We start from the raw sequence: 22,643 nt of genomic DNA, 5'->3' as shown, positions 1-22,643 counted from the left end.
CAATTTGTTTCAGAGAAAAGTTGTACCACTAGCCTGTGTTCCAGAGTGAAGATGACATGGAACAGAACCACAGCTGATCCCCAAAGGACTTGTAGCATTTGTTTTTGTAAGCCACTCAGATGTGTGGGGATACTTGTTACTGCAGCATAACCTAGCACATAGGTTGTGTCCTAGGTGCTGTGACACTGGCTCGACTATTCCTCCAGGCTCTTCGACATGGTCTACAAGGCCCTGAAGATCTGGCCTACTGACCTCACCAGCCTCATTTCCAGGCTATTCCTCAGCTACCCTATGCTCCAGACAAAATAAAATATATTGAGACCCTGGAATTCACTTCTGCCTCTTTCTCTCCCCATCCTGGACCTTTGTCCAAGATGTTCCTTACTACTGGAATCATAGTACTAGCTATATTTGCCTGAGTATTTTCTATGTGCAAGACTATATACACACACATATATATACACATATACATGTATAGTCTCGTTTTGTCTGACAGCAACCCTGAGAATTAGGTAATTTATCCCAGTTTACAAATCAACAAAGGCCCTAGAATTACTGTTCTTGGAGCAAACAGCTAGAGAGGGGCCAAGCCAGGATTTGAACTCAGGTCTGTTTAACTCCAAAACTCCTCTTTGAATCATTGTGCTACAATGATAGCTAGAGGTATTTAGCTTTTATTGAGCATTTACCATGTGGTAGGCATTACTCTGAAGCACTTTGCATGGATTAAATTTAACCCAGGTAAAGAAGCCACATGCAATAGAAATACAGAATAGTGTATCCCATAGCAGTTAAGACTCTGACTTTGGGATCAAATCATATTAATTGTATGACCTTGAGAAAATACCTAAGCCTCTCTAAACTTCATTTTCCTCATCTATAAAATGGAGCAGTAAGATATACCCCTCCAATGGATTTTTGTGAGTATTAAATGAATCAATTTTTAGAAAGCACTTGGAATAGCTTAGCATGCAGTTAGAGCTCAGATTATACCAGCTATAGTGTTTATTTTCTCATCTAGCCTCACAATAAATATATGAGGAAGGTATTATTATATAACTGTCCCCTTCCCTTCAGCTGCCCTGTCCTTTCGTCGTGTGACACACTCGTCCCTCCTGAACGCTTCTGCTCCTCTCTACCACCTAGCAAACTGGCACTCACCTCTAGAGCTTCAGGTATCCCTTCCTGCACTGCTGCAGCAAACTTCATTGCTCCTAAAGCTCCTAAACCAAGGATCTCATTTGAAAGCAAGAGAAATGAACTCGTGCTCTTGTATTTCACTAATATATCACATACTCCATCATCTGAGAACATCTAACCTGCTAGACTGATGGAATGCCCTACCAAAGTCATAATTACAGAACTACTTGTGGGACAAGTGAGATCCAGTGCTGTCCTACAGGATGGAGTTCATGCTTTGTGCCAGTGACCAACAGAGGGTGCTGTTTCTCTTACAGCCAAAACACCCAGGTTTCCAAAACTATTACACCTAAGGACCCACAAAATTTAGTGTTCCTTCTCCCCAAACTTAGACCCTCCTGGTTTAGAGGTCTTGGTTCTGGATTATGCAAGTAGGCCTAACTGTAAATCACAAGTAGAGGAGAGGGTGATTTGATATAGTTACGTGAGAACTGAAGCAACATGCTATACTGCTGGCTTCAAAGATGTAGGAAGTCTAGATGGCTAACAGGCACATGAAAAGATGCTAGACATTGTTCATTATTAGAGAAATGCAAATCAAAACTACAGTGAGGAACCACTTCACACCAGTCAGAATGGCTATCATTAAAAAGTCTACAAATAATAAATGGAGAGGGTGTGGAGAAAAAGAAACCCTCCTACACTGTTGATGGGAATGTAAATTGGTGCAGCTACTGTGGAGGACGGTATGGAGGTTCCTTAAAAAACTAAAAATAGACTTACTATATGATGCAGCCATCCCACTCTTGGGCAAATATCCAGGGAAAACTATAATTCGAAAAGACACATGCACCCCAAGTTTCACAGCAGCATTAATTAGCCACAACATGGAATCCACCTAGATGTCCATCAACAGATGAAGAGATAAAGAAGATGTGATGTATATACATACAATGGAATACTACTCATCCATAAAAAAGAATAAAATAATGCCATTTGCAGCAACATGGATGGACTTGGAGAACATCATTCTAAGTGAAGTAAGCCAGAAAAATACCATATGATATTGATCAATTAACATACATAGAAAATTGCAATCAACAACTTCAGAATACAGATTTTTTTTTCCCCCAGTGTACATGGGTGGGAACACTTTAGAAGGAGACATGGGCAGCAGCAAGAGTCCGAGACCTGGCCTTTCTAATAGAATAAATAACAGATACAATCATGTCTGCCTTTCCGCCCAGTAGACTTGTGTTTTAATTTCACTCTCCTACTAAGTGAGTGCCAGCCGGGAGTTTGTTTAGCCAAAGCAGGTGAGACATGTCTCACTTTGGGTATTACAAGTAAAATGTGAGAGTAGAGGCCAGGAGTCATACTTTGGGGGAGACTCAAAGATCTAGCTTGTTATTCTCAATTCCAGAACAGATTACATGTTCCCAGAGGTGAGATGGACCTGGCAAAACAGCATTTATGGTGGGAGGTGGAGGCGTGCAACCAGGGAGGTGGAAGACAAGGAAAAGCAAATCAGGCAAAAGTGAACTGATAGGAACTCTCAGGATGGAATGTGGGTATTTGCTGAGGACTTTTAAGGGGTACTCAGACCTTGTAGGTCATTCTGGGCTATGCTCCTCTATTTTCTTGAGCTATTTCATTGATAGTAGTAGCGTCCTTTGTATCCTATTTTTGCATAAGGCATATCTGCCTTTAAAAGTACATATAACAAAAAACTGTGGAAAGTTCAACACCAATGTTCACAGCAGTCATTTATAAGAATGGAATTTATGATCATTTTTTCTTTTTGCTTATTTGTGTATACTGATTTTCCTAAAATAAACAAGTAAGCATGCATTACTTATGTAACTCCTTTGTTTCTGCAGTACATTGTAGTACAAATCTCTTTTTTTTTTTTAATGGACATCAACCTCAAAAGCCCACAGACCTGAGGTTGATCATAAATCCAAAAAACCCGAAGCACAAATCACTCACAAGTCCCTGAACACCATCTTGTGATGGAGTTGCAATCATAGAAATGTTTTCTTTGTCAGTCGGATCTAACAACACATAAGGCTTCAATGCGTGGTGTGACTATAAAGCAATCCTGAGTTTTGTTCCTACAAACACTCCCAAACTTCTAAGTTCAGGAAGTGGTGTCTGTTCATGAAGTCACTCTTCTTATATCAATTTTGGATTTCCTCTCGGAACGCTGTCTTCAGAGCTAGTTTAGCAATGCTAAAAGAAAATCAGTTTCATTATAATTTGTAAGAAACTCTTAGAAAACAGTCTTACTCCTTCTTTCACTGCCTTCTTTAGCTAAGCTGCATCCCTTCCTTCTTTGTATTCTTTATTTTTACTGCCAATGTGTTTGACTAAGACTTCAAGGACCTATTGTTGAGAACCCAGGGAAAAAAAGTGTGGGAAAGGGTACTGAGGCTTAACAAAGCCTGGGACTTGGTGAGGGGAGCTGGGACAGGGCTGGACAGTCTGAGTGTGAGGTGACATTATATAGTTTATCACCCTAGTCTGGGGTACGTTTGAGTGTGAAAGGGGACATGATTAATAATTATGCCAGGTCAGTCAGGATGTAGTCACCCTATGAGTATAGGGAGCAAGTCAGGGAAGGCACTCTTGACTAATATCTGTCCACTTCGGCTGCCTTTAGGGCCACAGATGCATGTGACTGGCTTAGGGCCATAAATGTGAATTGCCGGATGGAGTGGATAGCTTCTTTTTGAGGATGGAGCTCTCATTACATCTAATCATTTGATCATTGGGACAGATCCATGTATAATTTAGGGAAATCTCATTTGGTAAAGAACAGGTAAAGTGAATTTGTTGGAATGACTTCTAATTGGTTATTATAATTGTATGACTACTTACATACTTTTGAATACTCTTTAGAAATGAAAATATTTTCTAGGTATTATAACACACCCACCTACCTACATATTTCTGTCATTTTCTAAGACCCCACTATAACCCTGGAATCTTCACATCTTCTCTCCTAAAAAGACTAATAATGAAAGATTAAACAACAAACAAAATCCCTCTAATTGTGTGATCATACAGTCTAATTGCTCCTTCATTTACTGCCCTGTACTCTGTTCCTTTGCCTTCTGTTTTCCAACTTTGGAAAAGCTACAAATTCATTCAGTTTGTTGGTCTTTCCACATAAGTTGTTTATTGTGCCAAATCTCATTAATTCTCGTGGACATGGGCCTATAACACTATCTATACCATATATGTTAAGTAATTATTGCTTTGTTTTTTAAGCCACTGTTCATTACAGCACACATTTTAACAAACTCAAAAATATATATTCCCTCTTTTAATAGTTTCAAAGCTAACTCTACTATCTATAGTACATCCTTGTAAAAGAATGCCAATATAGCAGAATTCATTCATTGCACAAAAATGTATTGACTTCCTCTTATTAGTAAGGACACTGGTGAAATACAGGTGAAACTACACAGTTCCTGACCTCAAGGCTCTCAAGTTCTTTTAGTAACATCAACAACTGGTCACAGTAGACAGTGCTAAATGCTGTAGCAGAGGAACATTCAAAAAACAATGATGGAACTAAGAGACTTAAGAGACCAACAATTTTGGCTGGCAGGAAGTTAGAAAAGACCTGTAGGAAATACTTGTGATGGGTCTGGAAGGTTGAGTAGGATAGGAATTTTCCAGAGGGTAAGAAAGAAAAATTTGAAAATGTTGAGCCCCTTTTGTGGGTCCGATACCTTACAACAAGTATTTAATATACTTACTCACATAAGACTTATCAGACAGGTTTTTATTATTATAATTTTTATAGAGTTAAAAAAGACTAAGTCATTTGTTCAAGGTTACTTAGGAGTGAGCTATGGAAGTCGATGATTCAAACCCTGTGTATCTGATTCCAAAATTGTCTGTGTTCTTTCTGTGGCACCAAACTGACTCCAGCAGGGCAGAAGAGCATATGATTAGTAGTTTTAAATTCTGTATGTTGCCATCCATATAAAGTTCTAGAACAGGCAAAACTTAACTATGATGAGAGAGATCAGGATAGTCTTTACTATAATCTGCTTCCTAACAATCCTAACTGCCAAGATCATAAAAATTGTAGAATTTAAGAGATGAAGAGTTACTGAAAGACTTCTACAGGGACTGTCAGATGGATCTTTTTAAGACCCTGATGAAAGCAAAACTATTGCTCTCCACCCCAGATGTGTACTATGCACAAAATTTTGCACAAGATTTTGAGATTATCACACCACTTAGGACCCACATAAGCAGCCAAAGATCTCAAATTAAGATCCTCTGAGTTAACCTAATCCTTTTCCTAGATGAAAAAAAAAAAAAAAAAAAAAAGGCCCAAGGATGGAAAGGAGCCTGTTTAGGGGCTGAGGGAAAACAGAACCCCGATCTTCTGATACTCAGACATTTATTCACCCCATCACCTCTTTAGATATCATTAGATTTCCTTTGGCCCCAAACCTCCATCTGTGGAGACTTTGAGTTCAGAAGAACTTCCATAATATCCTGTATCCCACCCCTATTAATTGGAATCATTTTAGGAATGGGTCAAATTTTACTTTGTACTTATTGGAGAATAATACGTGCAAACTGAGTTGGGGACATGAGTCTTTATTTTTTCACAGACTGCCTCAAAACCCAGAACTGAAGTTAAAATTAAAATGTGATGAAAGTGATCAAAATTAATAAAAGTTTTTTCTTTTCTTTTCTTTTTTGTTTTTTAATTGTTTGTTTTAGAGAAATCAACCCTGAATTGCTACCTATACTTACACTCTGAAACTTAAAACTTCAGTCTGTGTTGATCTTTGTAACACTGGAAAGTTCCTATTGAACATACTCTTTGTAAAGTTTTCAATGGTCTCTGATTTTAAAAATTAAAATAAAATTCCAACCTGACCCAGGAATTTTGTCGGATTTGAGCCCACTCAGTTTTTTCAGTTTGGAACAGAATTCTTGCACCCAAGCCAAATATTAGCTGTGAGAAGTGAAAGACGACCCAGAAAGCCTCTTCCTCTGTGTGAAGAGGCCTGAAACTACGTGGAGCAATCAACGACAGAACAGGGCTCAAGTAGCAGCCTACAAATTTCTTTAAGTTTAGTGTGCTCGGGATGAGGTGCAGAAATCACACAGACCTGTAGACAGACGGAATAGGAACTGCAGAAGTTTTCCTAGGTACTTACTAAGCTATTCCTTCTGGGCAATTGTCTTTTGCTTTTCTACCTTCATGTAAGTTTACATTTACTGAACACTTTACCATATGTGGCAGCTACTGTTCTAGATGTATATTAAATTTAATCCTCACGATTCTTTAAGGTAGTCTTATTACTATGTCCATTTTATAAGTGAGCAAACAGGTTTTCGAAGGCTAAGTAACTTGGCGAAGGTCATAAAATTTATAAGTCACGAAATTGAGCATCAGATACAAATATCTGGCTTTGGTACCTGGGTTCGTTCGTCCTGCTCTGGTGAAATAAATAAGTAGCGATCCATTGAAGACTGGGAAATGGATACTGTTGGTTGGTTCCTCAAGGCAAAGTTTTCCTGGGTACTGGAGTATCTTCACCCAAATCTCCAGCCTTTCTCATGGATGGAAGCCGGGACGGACACATGGAGTGGACAGGGAGCTTCTGGCAGGAACGAGGCTGACGGAAAGAGACAGGGCGGCAGTAAGGTGGGGGCGTGTTTTTGGGAGGGTGTCGTGGCGCTAGGAAAGGCGTCCGCAGGGGTCTCCCCTCCCGGCCGCCACCACCAGCCTCCCGGAGCCTCCGGGCGAGCAGCAGACCACCACATCGCCGCGGCTCGCCCCCAGCGCCGCGCGGTCCAATAAGCGGCGCGGCCTGGAGCCCCGCCCCTCGTACGGGGCTATATAGGCCTCGGCCTGGCTTTCTGCACCGCCGCAGTTGTTGCTCGGGCCTCATCCTATTAGCGCGCAGGAACGGCGGCCGCCGCCCCCTCCGCGTTCCGTTCCCCCCTCCCCTCGTGCGCCGCGCCGCCTCTGTGCAGCCGCCCCCGGAGCGTGTTGCCGGCCCGGGCCCCCGCCCGCCTCCCTCCTCTCCGTCTGTGTGTCCGCGGCCGGCCGGCGCGATGCGGCTGAGCCCGAGGCCCGCCACGCTGGGGCTGCTGCTGCTGTGCGCCGCGGTAGCCGGCGCCGGGGAGGCCGAGGAGCTGCACTATCCGCCGGGCGAGCACCGCGCTGACTTCGACCGGGAGGCGCTGCTGGGCGGCCAGGTGAGGCGGCCAGGCCGGGGTCTGTGGCGGCCAGGCCTGCACAGCGGCTGCCGCGGGCTTTGTCCCGGGACAAAGGGGGCGGCCGGGCGAGGCCTGGCCGGGGCAGCCTGACAATGGGGGCCGGGCGGGGCGCCGCTCACTCTCTGGGGGACCCCGGGGGCTCTAAGCCTGAGAAAATAGCGCGGCCCGGAAACTGGGTCCCTTCTACCCACCCTGAAAGGGGTAGAATCACTGAGGGTGTATAGGGGGCAGGGGCCTTGGAGAGCAGGTGTGGGTCACCCCAAAACTCCTCGGCAAGAGAGGCTTCTGGTAGCTCTATTTTTCTCCACCATTTTGCCCTCCTGATAGTAATGCTTGACCCCCCTGTGTATCGCTTATCCCCCAAAGGAAGAAGTCGATGAATATGTTAAACTCACCCCCGAAGAGCAACACAAAAGACTGAAGTCAATCATAAAGAAAATTGACTTGGACTCAGATGGCTTTCTCACCGAAAGTAAGGACGTCCTACACAACTAACAATAGAGACATCTCTTTGTAGGAGACAGAAATACAAACATTTAAGCAGGGTGTCTGTTAGAGTGTAGATTGCTCGTATTCCAGCCAATTAGAGGTACTCTGGAGAGGGAAAAAAGGACATGACGAGTAGGTTTTATACCTGGAAATCTTCAGACATGGGATACCAAGTAACAGTGCTTTCTCCGTAATATATAGAGATCATTGACCTATAGGGTATGTGCAAGTCATACCTGGAGCAACCGCCCTGTTCCTCACAATGCCTTTATATCGGTGTCAACAGTATGATTCATTTTAGAGAAACATGCTAAAAATCTTAAGGCATTAAGTGGTTTATTACTCTTTTGATATATGCTTCATTAGAATCTTAAGAACTTGTTTCTTTTTATAAGCAAGTAGAAAAAGACCTGTTGCATGTGAATTACGTTTATTACAAATGATTATAGCTGATAGGGGCCTTAGAATCATTATGTCCACCTCTCTTTATAGCAATGAAGAAACTGAAGCCCAGAGGCATAAGTGCCTTGCTCAGATAGTGGCAAAGCCAGGACTAGAATCCATATCTTCTGCTCTTAATTCAGTCTTTAATATCCTTCACTTAAAATAAAAAATCTGAGTGCTCTGAAGTAGGTTCTAGAGTCAGAAATGAAATGCACAGATTATTAAAACTATTCTAAATAAATTGCTGCAGCTACCTCTCCTCATCTCTTATTAATTCATGTGATGAATTCATCAACTTTCCAAGTTGATCCTCAACAAAAATTCAGGAGCTGTTTTGCTATAACTCTTATTTAAATGCTGCTTGGCATCTAAAGAATGAAGTTGCTGGAGAGATAATTACAAGCTGATTGGTAAATTTTAATGTATTGTCAATAAAGTATTCACATTGATGTCCTCAGGAATATTGAGGTTTTGTTCCTTCTACTTAAACAACAGAACCTTTAGACTAATTACTCAATAAGAATAGGCCCATCTTTGGTTACACTAGAAAGCACACAAAACAAGTTGATTTGGAAGACTTGATGGTACCTGTCTATAAGGGCCTACATATGTTCAAATATTTAATAGTGTACATTTTAAAAAATTTAGGAGGAACTTAGTCCAAATCTTCATTTTACAGATGAGAAAACAAAACCTTGAGAGGGTAAACTTACCCTTTATGGCAGAGCTGAGGTGTGAACCCCTGTTTCCTGGTCTGGTTTCTGGAGCTGAAGTGTGAACGCCTGTTTCTGGTATTCCCTTATGCCATGATGATCATTCTGCTTGAGGATTCTCAGGGAATTTTGCTTGTTTGCACTTTAAGGGCCAGGACTCGACTCAGGTTCTTAAGAGATAGCAAAGTTCTGTGGAAGGAGTTTGGGCTTTGAAGACAAACATAGGTTTGAATCTGGACTCTGCTACTTACTAGCTGTGAGTCCTCAATTTCAAACCTCAATTTCCTTCCTGAACTGTAAAACAATGATTCTAATTGCCTTGTTTTGAAGAGTAGGGACAACGTACGTAGAGGATTTGATACATAGTAAGTGTTCAATACCTGGTTGCCATAATTACTCTGTCCTTACTTCTGTCGTTTCAAGACAATATGTCTTTACTTTTCTATTCACCTTACCTTCCCCAAACCAATAGAAGAGTAACACTCTTTAAACCAAATGGTGTATTATCTTTAAACCAAATGGTATATTCTTGCTATCCTTGCAAATACTCATGTTTTTCCTCCCCTACCCCCTTTTTTCTATAATGCAGTACAGTAAATATCTCTATGAATAGACTTTTAGAAGTTGACCTGAAAGTGGACATTTGAGATTTAGAAATTTTTACCCTGTCTTCACCAAGTTAAGACAGATAGGTGTTACAAGAAGGGCATAAATCATAATTGCTACCCATAACTTTGTTAAAATTTCCTACACATGTTTTATGACATAGTTGAAAAGAATGTACTGTAACAATGTTTCTCAAACTTCAGTCACTTGAATACTTTTCACAATTTAGGCAATACTTATGTACCTGTTATTTCCTTAATACAGTCTTGATTCAACTCCATGTAAAATGTATTTTAAAGGAAAACTTTATATTACTTTCATAAATGAAGAACATTATTTTTTCCAATACATGTTAAAGTAAATGGGTTGTTATTAAAATATTCTTGCTTCCTGAGAGGTCTGTGATTAGCAAAAGTTATCTGCAGTTTTTGGGGTAACATTTTTAAAAAATCAAGTGCTATTTTGGCCAATTGGTAGTTTATTTAATAAATACTTCTTGAGGCAGGTGTTTTCTAGGCATTTGGAATACCTCAGTAAACAAAACATACTACATTCTGTATAATCACATATTCTAACATTCTTAGACTCCAGAAAGCTCTCCCCATCATTTCCTATGTCTTTGAATACAGCTAGGCCAGTTCTCACTCACTATTTGTAAACACTAAACTTTTTTTTTTTTTTTTTCTCTTTTAGAGAAGGCTTAGAAATCCTCACTCCTCTTAGGTATCACAGTTACTGTCACATTCATTGTGTTCTGGGAAATTCTCATAGGTGAACTCAGTTCATGGATTCAAATGTCTTTTAAACATTATGCTATGCAAGAAGCGAAACAGCAATTTGTCGAATATGATAAAAACAGTGATGGTAGTGTGTCATGGGATGAATACAACATTCAGATGTACGACCGTGTGATCGACTTTGATGAGAACACTGCCCTGGATGATGCAGAGGAGGAGTCTTTTAGGCAGGTGAGTACCGGTGCACCAGCTGTTCCTTTTGATCACATCAGTTTGCTTTACCTGCCTTTATGAATGAGCACAAGAGGGTCTGAGGTCATAGACTGGATTGCCTTGTTCTTTGGGCAATCACCGGTTCCACTCCAGTGATCATCTTGATGGTTTCCTTTCTGGCCAGATTTAGGACTCTTGCTGTGGACCACCTCAGTTATCCTTGCATCTGTGTTTCTCGGCTGCATCATTTGTCCTCCTTTCCAGAGTTGCTTTTTTAGTGCATTTTGAATATGTATCAATATTTTATTTTTTATATTACTGAACAATTGCTTTTATATCATTTATTAAGACTATAGAGGCCCAATCCCATTTTTAAGCACGTAATTTTATATAAAATAACACTTCAGAGTTTTTTTTAAGTTGTGGTAAAATACACCTAACAAAATTTACCATTTTGACCATTTTTAAGTGTACAGTTCAATATTGTCTAGTACATTCACATTGTTAGGCAACCAGTCTCCAGAATTCCTTTCCTTTTGCAAAACTGAAACTAAACCCATTAAACAACACCTCATTTCCCCTTGACCCAGCCCCTGGCAACCACTGCTCTACTTTCTCTGTCTCTGAATTCAGCTACTCTGGGTACCTCATATAAGTGGAGCCATATAGTGTTTGTTTTCTTGTGACTAGCTTATTTCACTTAACCATTCTCAGTGTTCATCCATGTTGTAGTATGTGTCAGAATTTCCTTTTAAAGACAATAAAATTCCATTGTATTTTGTATCACTTTTTGTTTATCCACTCATCAATCAGTGGACAGTGGGTTGCTGCAGCTTTTTGGCTTTGTGAGTAATGCTGTTATGAACATGGGTGTACACATATCTCTTAGATACCTTGCCTTTAATTCTTTGGAAGTGGAATTGCTAGATCATATAGTAATTCTGTTTTTAATTTTTTGAAGAATGACAATACTGTCTACCTTAGTGGCTGCACTGTTTAAAATAATTTATTTTTGAGGATTCAGTATCACTATGAGTTCTGTTGTAGCTCATGGTTTAATTTTTTGAAGTATATTTCTTAAGCAGAGTTGAGGAAAATGATATTTAGGAATTAACAGGAACTTTTAAAGACTTTGTATTTAGTAATTAGTAGGAACTCTTTTTTTTTTTTTAAACTTTTTTTATTGATTTATAATAATTTTACAATGTTGTGTCATTCCAGTGTAGAGCACAATCTTTCAATTATACATGAACATATATACATTCATTGTCACATTCCTTTCTCTGTGAGCTACCATAAGATCTTGTATATATTTCCCTGTGCTATACAGTATAATCTTGTTTATCTATTCTACAATTTTGAAATCCCAGTCTATCTCTTCCCACCCCTCACCCCAGTAGGAACTCTTTAAGACTTTTTTTTAATAGAGTTTTATATATGTGGAAAAAATGAAACCAAACACTTTGTTGCAAACTTCACATACGTTTAAAATTTACATACAGTCAGTTTTTAAAAGTTGTTTAGGCATTTGATAACTATATCAGCTTTAGATTAGTTAGTATTTAATTTATAGGGAAAAAACATCTTGTTTTCCTTTTTTTCTCCTTATTGGGTCTTAAAGCAGACTGAAAAGAGTATAAATCAGTCTTTTCACTGTTTAGTGCTAAAAAGAAAACAAATGATGATAATGAGATTTAGGATTTGTCTGTCTACTAGTTATTCTCCTATGCTGTAGGAATTAACTCACCTTAAGAGCATCATATGAATTCTGAGACTTTTCTAAAACCAAACCATGGTATGATGTTCTGACTTCCCTGCCAGTGAACAACACAGAAGCTAAATACAGTCCTTTAAAATCTTACTAGAATTTTTTTTTCCCTTTTGGCACTCAAAAGATATAATTATGATCCCATCAAAAAATAATAAACATGTGTGTGGTTTTTGAAATCTATATTCTTCCAGGGGTAGGGGTGGGGTTGTGGTGTAATAATGCATGATGGTGTTGAGAAGAAAATCTTCACTTTGAAGACATACATGACTCATTTAATACAAACTGTTTATAAACAGTTTTTCTTTGAAAATATGTCTGGTTCTAATGCTATGTTCCCCATCCAAGTACTCAGTACATGTTGATTATAAGACTCTACTTTTAAAAAATGAATTATATGGACCTTGATAGCCTAAAGGAATTGATGGCTCCCTAAAATGAACACTTCTCAATGGAAGTCCAATTGGTTATTCTTTGACAACACAGGAATATGTCTCCGCATGAAGTTCTATTAATAATACTTGATTAGAATTATATATATATAAAACCCACTAAAGGTGGGTGTGGAGTGTAAAGATGAACCCAGAAGCAGTTGCATTATTCTTCAAAATAAAAAATCAAGGATGAAGAATCAATCAGTCTTAATCAGAGTTACAGATTAAACATTTTACCATAAATAAAAGAATCATACAAAGTAACTGGGTATCTAAATAAAATAAAATGTTCCTCTATGGAAGCCCATGAAAAACCAAAAATCAATTTGATGGCTGAATTTTATCTTATGTTTAACGTTTTCATAGAGAGAATAGTGATAACCTGGAATAATGACCCTCTCAGGCTGTGAAATTTCTGAAAAAGTGTTTCTTTATGATCTGATGAACAAGTACAGTCAGCACTTTTAAGTAGTATAATTAAAGTTTGAGGACCTACCTGGCAAAAGCTCAATTGCTCTAACTTCTAAAGCCAGCTGCTGAATGTGCATGTGCAAGCAATGTTTATTTATGTAAGATATAATCTTGCGTGTAGCTAATCAGAATTTTTAAGACCTAGACTTTTGTTCTGGTATCACGGGTTATATATTTTCTCATGTAAAATCTTTAGTCTACCAAAAGATGGCAGTTTTGTTCTTCACAAGCTTCTATTACAATACAAAAATAAATGATTCTGGTAGTTTCTGTCTTTTTACTTACTGTGTGTAGCACTGTCTACCCTCCACTAGCACACAAGGTTTTTATACAGAAGGAAAAAAAATGTTGAGGTTTTATGAAACGAACAGTCTTTTTTGTTGTTATCTTTTAGAAATTTGCCACTTTGGAAAAATAGTCTTTCTGTGTCTTGGCTTCTTTAATATGAGTCGCTCTTAAATTGTGTTCTTCAAATGACCATGAATAAAACCACTTTTGAAAATCACTTTATTTCATTTTATTTAAAAAAAATCTTAGAAATGTAAACCAGAATTTTTTTTTTTTTTTAAGAAATCTCAGCTGTTGAAAGAGATCCTTTCTTTCCATAGGCAAATTTGGCCAAATTCAGCTCCCTCTGCTGAAACATGGACCTTTTTGCTCCAAATTGAAGGGTTCTTTCATAAGGAGATCTAAGTACTTAGTATTTTGAATAGTGATTTATTCAGAAAGAGCTTGATTGACTTGACGAAGTATCTCAAGTTCTTGTTTTTCTACTCCTCATCACCACCCCCACCCCCGTTAAACCTGAATACAACATGTAAATTATTTCATCTATTTAATTATTTGGTGTATTTAAAATTATGAAACATTAAGTTAAAATCAGCTATTTGGAAACAAGTTGTTTTTTGTTTTGGGGTTTTTTTTCCCTGTCATGATTTCAGTGACCATAACTGGCTAGTGGAATCTGGATGTTTGAAAGACAGATTCTTTGGAGAAGGAAGGGAGCCTCTCCAGTGTAAACCAGTCATCGTCGTAAAAGAACTAGTGTTTTGGCAAATGATTGCTGTCTAACCTCTATTATTCTAAAAATCTAAAAAGAGCATTTCTTTTCAACAGTGAAACGCATCAATTAAAAGCTTCTAAAATATTTGAAATTATGTTTTTTTTAATGTGCAATTTAATACACATCAGTTTATGGAAAGGAAAGTTATTCCCAGAAATTTTCAAAATAGGATTTATGTAGGACTAGCAATATGCCACTGTTGGCTTCCAAGGCTCTTGATTACAGAATTACCTTTGAGAAATTCATTAAAAGCTGCTTTGTCCCTACTAGCTGCTACTTCTTGATTTCCTGCTAGAATGTGCTTGGGGGGGAAATTAGGAAGATGGGCTTGAGGAAGTAGAAAGGGTAGTGTTTAACTCCGGCCTTTGATGCATTTTATCTGGACATATAAAATTAGCACTATAAAGATCCTACAAAGAGTAGACTTCCAAATATGTACATTTACCAAAAGTATTCTATAAGAAGACTACTTCTTGAAACCTGTTAATATATTTTTGAAAAGTAACTTTGAAGACCAGAAACAATTAGAAATAGATATACCGAGAATTAATACACACTCTAAATGTATTGCTTTTGGAGCATTCAAAAAAGTATTGAGGTTGTTAAAGAAGCTAGTACATATTTTAGCTATATTTCTGACATCTCTTTCAATAAATCATTTTAATCTCAATTTTTCTATCAATAATAGTAGTATGCCATTTATTAAATTCCTAATGCTTAAGGTTTACTCACTGCTTGATAGGAATTCTCATCCCAATTGCTTAATAGAGATTTTTTCTTATTTATTTTATTATAAATTATTCAATTTATTTGAACTAAAAAAAAAAAGTTAACCCATTTCTTTCACCTCCCCACCCCACCCCCCAAACCTCTGGCAACCACCAGTCTGTTCTCTGTTTCCTTGAGCTTTATTTGGGGGCTGGTTTGTTCGTTTGTTTTTAAATTCCACATATAAGAGATCATACAATATTTGTATTTCTCTGACTTATTTCACTTAGCACAATGCTTTTGAGTTTCCTTCATGTTGTCTCAAATGGCAAGATTTTACTCTTTTTATGGCTGAATAATATTCCACTTTATATATACCATAATTTCTTTACCCGTTTATCCATCAGTGGATATAGGTTGTTTCCATGTGTTGGCTATTGTAAATAGTGCTGCAGTGAACATACATAGTTCATATATCTTTTGAGTTAGTTGAGTTAGTGTTTTCATTTTCTTTGGATAAATACCCAGAAGTGGGATTGCTTGATGAGATGATAGCTCCATTTTTAATTTTGGAGGAATTTCCGTACTGTCTTCCATAGTGGCTGTATCAATTTACATTCCAACCAAAAGTGTACAAAGGTTTCTTTTTCTCCATGTCCTTACCAACACTCATTATTTCTTGTCTCTTTTTTCAAACAGCCAGGTGTCAGATGATAGCTCATTGTAATTTTAATATGCATTCCCCTGATGGTTTATGATGTTCAGCATCTTTTCATATAACTGTTGGCCATCTGTATGTCTTCTTTGGAAAATGTCTATTCAGATCTGCCCATTTTTTTAGTCAGACTATTTGTTTTTTATTTTTTTTGCTACTGAGTTGTTTGAGTTCTTTATATTTTGGGGATATTAATTTCTTATCAGATACATGATTTGCAAATATTTTCTCCCATTCAGTGGCTCTCATTCTGTTGATGGTTTCCTTTGTTGAGCAGAAGCCTTTTAGTTTTGATGTAGCCTAACTTGTTTACTTTTGCTTCTGTTGCTTTTGGTGTTAGATTATCCCAATTGTATAGTTGGGCTACAGAGAGGTTAAAAAATTTGCCCTAAATAACAAGCCAGTAAGTGGCACTGCTGGAATTCAGATCTGCATCTCGCTGACTCTAGAGTCTATGTCTCTATCTGGCTTCTAATAAATGTTGTTATTTGCCCAGCTTACCTTCAGAGGCATGATGTGAAGATAAAATATGATCATGGATGTAAATGTACTTTAGATTTCACGTAATTTGAATTTTAAAAAATATTTTAATGATGTTATGGTATGGATGAGACCTTTAAACATGTTCAATATTTAATTTTCAAAGCTTCATTTAAAGGACAAGAAGCGATTTGAAAAAGCTAACCAGGATTCAGATCCTGGTTTGAATCTCGAAGAGTTCATTGCTTTTGAGCACCCTGAAGAAGTCGATTATATGACGGTAAGGAAGAGAAATTTCCAGATCATTATTGAGTGACCAGAACTTTAAAACTTGCTTTTACAAAGTAATGAAAATGAATTGTATAGCAAACAGAATTTGGGGAGAAAGGAAGACCCAAACTTTTCCTGGCTTAAGATCAGGAGTGGGAAGCAGGAGTTGTTCTGGTGAGGCGGGGGTGCTTATGGGAAGTAGAAGGTAAGGAACGAGGTTTTTTTTTTTAATCTCTGCAACATGTTAGCTTCTCTTTCATAAACCACATTATCTTCAGTGCCTTCCTTGTCCTTTTGTAGCTTTCAGACATTTCACTGGTTTTTCAATATTAGTAACAGAACTTCCTATTTAGTTTACAAAATCAGTTGTAAAAACTTTTGTTCTGGGAAAACGTATCCCACTTGGATCACTTTTCATGAGGTGTAGGGGGTGGGACGGAGGGTCCAGCTGCTAACGACTAATAATGTTTTTGCAACTTTACGCATAATGAGTCCTCTCATCTGTTTAGTACTTAACAGAAGTATCAGCTCTTCAAAATTTTGTTGTACTCTAGGTTTAACTCAACATTAAGTCCCTGCTATGACTTGTTAAGCTTCTTGAAAGCAGAAACTATCATGTTGGAGGATAAAGATTAATATAAAAAATAGCTTTTAAGAAATAGACTGAACATTTATGGTGAGGTCTGTTGCCTGGCATCAGCCTCCAGCTGTGTGGCCTGGTTCCCTGGATATTTCAGGGAGGAAAGAAGGAGTTTTTTGTTTAATGGGTCTGTCAGATGCTGCTGCCTTGACGGCAAGGCTGCAGGTTGGTTTTTCTCTATAGCTCAGTGGCAAGACACCAACATTAGTACCACTTCTCTTGCTTCTGATTGTGAGGGTTCTGATTTCTCACTTGGCATGAAATACATGACCTAGTTCAAGAACATTGCTGGGCACAATTTGTTCTAAGTGCCAAAACTAAGTTAAGACAAGTTAATTGGGCCCTAGCATGGTGGGCAGAGGATGTTGGGTCTTGATTAACTGAGGAATAAGGAAGAACTGAAAAACAAGCAGGGAGATGACCAGTGAAAGCAATGAGGTAATTTAGGCATTGTGGTTACGGCCCTGAAATGCAAGGCTGGCATTGGAATTAGATAGCCTTGAGCAATATTTTGAAGAAAGTATAAACAGGAATGTTGACTGACTAAGCACAAGAAGGGAAGGGGCAAGAGTCAGAGACAACTGTGAAGTTTGGGGCTTGGGTAGCAGTGATGCAGAGGTGGTGCCGTTGCAGAATGGGGTATGTCAGGACGGGGAGCGATGCTCTTCATGCTGATTTGGAGTTGATGGCAGCGTATGAGATGTGTGATCATAAAGTGGCATCTCATTCAGAGCAGCTTCACGAATTCCTGTTTACCTTAGTTGTTTTCGTGTATTTCTTTTTCCTTTAAGGTTGTATTTGATATAGGAAAAGGCAGGGGTACAAGATCAACTATGTGATTCTACAAAGACATTTTCATTCATGTAGTTACAAAAATTATTTTAACCAAGGCAACATTATTGAAATAAGTCTGTTGTTTTCCAAGAGGATTACTTGAATGGAGGCATAATCATTTTGATCAGTGATTCTTTTATTGGAGCACAGAGTTCTTTGAAAATGTGATGCAAACAATGTGCTCTGTTCCAGAAGAATCCTATATACACACATGCTCATACACATGAAATACCAGATTGTAATTTCAGGAGATTAAGTATTATTTCATACAGGTGTAGATAAAGCCCCTGGATTTGATTAGATTTGGAGACTTTTGAGAATATATTTCATTCTAGTTGTGATGCTGGAATCCAGATTGAAAGATATTTGGGCAGCAGCAGGTATGAAGAAATGAGAGCAGTAGAAGTAACCCATGGAGGAGAAGAAACCAGGATGTAGTTAGAGAGTGCAGCAAAGTCGTGGGGACTTGAATGTATTTAAAGGCATAGAAGAAGGAGCCGTTAGAGAAGAGACTGCAGCCTTGGGAAAGGCTGGGGTTAAGAGTGAAATAAAGCACTCAGGAAATGGTAGAGTAAGAGATCTAGGAAGACAGCTGAGGGCTTCACCCTGGAGAAGAGGGATAAGGAGCTTTAACTCCTGAGATCAAGGAGAAGGATGAGAGGAAGAGGCATAAAAATAAAGGTAAAGGTTGGAGGATGCAATGCTGGAAAACAAGGCAGCATTTCAGAACACCCGTACCACGTTTAGAAGAATAGGAGGGTCTTTGCCAAGAGAATGTTGGAGAGAGTTGGGGTAAGGCGCAAAGAAAGTGGAGTTTTCAAAAAACAGCTGTACAGTCTGTGTTAGGGAAACCGAGGCAGAGAGAGACTTCCTAGTTGTAGTGAGCCCATTGAAATGGCAAAAAAATTCATTTACAAGGACTAGGTTTCTATTTTTTTAATCTTTCTTTTTTAGACTTTATGATTCTGAAATAAAGGAGATGGTGATTCAGGTCTGATGTACAGGGTGGGGATTGGCATAAGAAAAGGGTACAAAGGGATATAGGAATTAATAAGGGAAGTACTGAAGCAGCTGGCCATTAAACCAGTCATCTTGGGTCAAGCATAACTAGAAAAGGTGTGATCTTTGGGTCAGAGAGGATTGGTTGATAAGAAGCCTTAATAAGAGTGAGGAACAGATTTGGGGGCAGTTTGGGGTGGATGGGGTTAGATCTGATAGAAGAGGAAGCAAGGAGGTTGCGATTTTACAGGGGACTGACCCATTTCAGGCCTGGGGGTAGAACAACAGTTCTAAGCAAAGACATCTAATATAAGGGTCCTTTTGGGGTTGTTGAGATTGGTGGGAAAGAGAATTAAAGACAGAGGTAGTAAGATACGTCATTCTTCAGAAGGAAGGTAATATGCAGAAAACAGGAGTGTGAATTAGTGCTGAGGTTGTTCAGGAGGGTGAAGAGCAGTTTTCAGTAGCAGAAGCTTAAGGGTGTTGAATTTAAAGCTGCTTAACATTTGGGGGTTTATTCTTGCTTTTAAATTCCAATGTCTTGAAAGATCATCTTGCCAGTATGCACAACCAAGATGATTGTTCCTAAAGAAGTTCTGTAGTAGGGTCGATTCAGGTGGTGGGATTGAACCTTTTGTGACTGATTTTTTGCGTGTGAACATGCAATAGGAGTTTGTCATTCAAGAGGCTTTAGAAGAACACGACAAAAATGGTGATGGATTTGTGAGTTTGGAAGAATTTCTTGGTGACTACAGACGGGATCCGAGTAAGTAGCCTAGGGATGTGTGGAAGGAGGGGGAGAAAAAAAGAAATTGAAAGACAGTCTTGCCCATTGAGAGCTCTGTTTGACAGAGGAAAATGGAGCAGGAGGAACTGGGCCTGATTCCTACTTGTTCTGCCAAGTGAAATAAAATACAAATGATGCAAAGGGCCTGATATCTTACCTGAGAATGCTGTTTTGCTCGCTTTTAGTTCCACATCTAAATCCAAGCATTTTTCCTCCTTTTCAAACAAATATAATGTAATTATCTATTCAAATGGGTGAGGAAGTAAAGGTTATCTTTAAACAGATTTCTGCACCTTTGTGTGTAGATCTTAAAAGAAGAAAATATAAAATACTGTAAATACTGGTGTAGACTGGAAGGTGGCTTACTGAGTGAAATTGGAGGAGTGTGTATGTGCAGCTTTCCTATAAGCAGCTGTCTTTTCAAAATTGTTGCTTAAAAGCGTCACTTAATGTAAATGTCACTTTAAAATTATAGGTGGCATTACCTTATAAGAACACACAGCAACTTTTAGTCACATGATGTACATAAAAACATTACCCAGCTCAAACTTGGGAAAACTGTATCAGAACAAGTAGCTGCAGTTAACGAAGTTACTAGTTTGTGATAATATGCAATAATTTTAAAACTCTGAGTCCTTTAGACTTATGTATCACTTTTGAAAATTACTATAGAGTTGGTACTTATTTCAGGACTTTTCAGTTAAGTAGTTCTAATTCTTTGGGCTTCCTTTATGTGATAAGCTGTAAATTAATTTCCTTTATTCTAGAGCTGTACCAGCCTTCTTAGTGGATTAATGTGATATTCTTGTGTATGCATATTTGGGCTGTTGTTTGTTGTTGTTTGTTTGTTTTTTAATATATTAAGCAGCAAATGAAGATCCAGAGTGGATACTTGTTGAGAAAGATAGATTCCTGAATGATTATGACAAAGATGCCGATGGCAGGCTTGATCCCCAAGAGCTGTTGTCTTGGGTGGTACCCAATAATCAGGGCATTGCACAAGAAGAGGTGAGTGTTGCAGAATAACTGTTTCACCCCCAAGTTGGTGCTGTTGATAATAAAGGAAACTCAGAATTTTAAGCCAAAGAAAGAAATAATGGAGTTATTTATTTAGGATCAATAGATTGCTATTTCTTGATCTAAATATATGATCTGTTTTAGATTGTTTTAGATTGTCAAGAAGACAAGGAAGTTAAGATTGCATCGTGTATTAATTTGATAGTACAGTGAACAGAATAAAGTTTGTGTTTACGTATAGGGGCTCAAAATGGATTATATTGATTTTGCTCAACTTTTGAGATAATCCTGCATTGGATTTGAGTTGGAAGGAGGCAGAACTCAGCAGAAATTAAGAAAGGAGGTAACGCTTTTCTGTAGGTAACACTACAGAAACACTGTAGACAGACCCAGTCAAATGTTTAATATTTTTAGATACTTAGACAGTAATGAGTACTGGGCATACCTCAATGGTTTTGACAAATCATTCCACACTAAAATGTGATGACCTTCCTGAAATACTTAATTACACTTGGCACCTTTTTGTTCTGTTTTAAAGGCTCTTCATCTAATTGATGAAATGGATTTGAATAGTGACAGAAAGCTCTCTGAAGCAGAGATTCTGGAGAACCAGGACTTGTTTCTTACCAGTGAAGCCACGGATTATGGCAGACAGCTTCATGATGAATATTTCTATCACGATGAGCTTTAATCCCTGGGTATATCTGAGTAGAGTATTAGCTCCTTTTATAGTTTGTTACCAGCTTTACTTTTGTGATAAAGTATTGATGTTATATTTTACACTCTTAAGTCTTACCACAGTCAGAATTATCTTAATGTACATTATGGTTTTGGCCTTCTAAAGAAAAATAAAACAAAAACCTGATATTTATTTCAAAATATATTGAAGAAATGAAACAATATTGTGCCGTATGACAAAGTATTCAATCTGTTTAGTCCTGTATTGTGGAATATTTGCGTTCTGTTTCCATACTTGAAAAAATGGAGGATTTTAGAGATGCCTGAACAATATTATTTAAGTAGTATGTGACTGAGCTATCAATTTTTGTTTTGTTTTAAGTAGATTTAATTTGGGAACTGACAGAAGGACATTGTTCTTAGATTTAGTATTTTGTTTTAAAACCTTTAAAGGAACCTTAGAAGGACTTACACCTCACATGTTAATGTTGAGAAGTTCTGCTTAATTTTAAAATGGTTTCTATAAAGGGTTTTATTGTATGAAATAGAACTTTATATTTTTGCATATGTATAGATAGTAATTATATTTAATGTGTAACTATAGCATTATGGTGTGTGGAATTTGACATTGTCCAGAATTCTTTTCTTTTTTGACTGATTAAAAACAAAATGTCCTATCTTTCTATATGTTTGTTTTTCTTTAATCTTTCAGGTAAACTTTGAGTTTAGCAGAGGTTTTGTTGTATTACACTTTATCTTGCCTCATCCATTCCTATATTTGGGGAGTGAATGTTATCAAAACGCTGTTAAATGATGTTCTTGCTGCATATTCTTTGCTTTTTTTTGATAAAAGAATATTACAATTGAATGTACATTTGACACATGTCAGTTGCTGTTGTAGCAAATGTGGTCTTCCTATTTGTGGCTAAAAATAATTATCAGAGTTAGGTTGAAATCACCAGTAGAGTCGGTTAGTTATCACCAGTAGCGCTCAACATCAGTTATACTGAAATGAAAAACATACTTGATAAGCATTTGTCCACACCTAAATGGTCAGTTTTAATTTTTTTTAATTGAAGTACAGTCAGTTACAGTGTGTTGATTTCTGGTGTACAGCACCACGTCCCAGTCATGCATGTACATACATATATTCATTTTCGTATTCTTTTCCAT

At 37.9% G+C, this 22,643-nt stretch overlaps 1 protein-coding gene and 1 long non-coding RNA gene across 3 annotated transcripts; one reads left to right on the top strand and one right to left on the bottom strand.

The window, feature by feature from the left end:
- Positions 1-1,908: 1,908 nt before the first annotated feature.
- Positions 1,909-6,944, bottom strand: LOC116660249. Its single transcript, XR_004315672.1, has 2 exons — positions 6,598-6,944; positions 1,909-3,372 (listed from the first exon to the last, which is right to left on the bottom strand). It is a non-coding gene; the product is annotated as an uncharacterized LOC116660249 (long non-coding RNA).
- An 81-nt stretch (positions 6,945-7,025) lies between these two features.
- RCN2 (reticulocalbin 2) lies at positions 7,026-22,155 on the top strand. 2 transcript variants are annotated; one of them, XM_032468885.1, is made up of 7 exons: positions 7,026-7,383; positions 7,771-7,876; positions 10,428-10,624; positions 16,412-16,525; positions 19,658-19,754; positions 20,641-20,783; positions 21,331-22,155. In XM_032468885.1, exons 1-7 carry the CDS (start codon positions 7,240-7,242, stop codon positions 21,481-21,483), a joined length of 954 nt encoding a protein of 317 aa, XP_032324776.1. In that variant the 5' UTR covers positions 7,026-7,239; the 3' UTR covers positions 21,484-22,155. The 2 variants fall into 2 exon arrangements, with proteins under 2 accessions (XP_032324776.1, XP_032324777.1); XM_032468886.1 differs by having other exon boundaries at positions 7,063-7,383; positions 20,644-20,783.
- Positions 22,156-22,643: the final 488 nt, after the last annotated feature.

This window comes from Camelus ferus, chromosome 27 (assembly GCF_009834535.1).
Source record: "Camelus ferus isolate YT-003-E chromosome 27, BCGSAC_Cfer_1.0, whole genome shotgun sequence".
NCBI classification, from domain to species: Eukaryota; Metazoa; Chordata; class Mammalia; order Artiodactyla; family Camelidae; genus Camelus; species Camelus ferus.
This window is presented reverse-complemented; position numbering and strand designations above follow the sequence as displayed.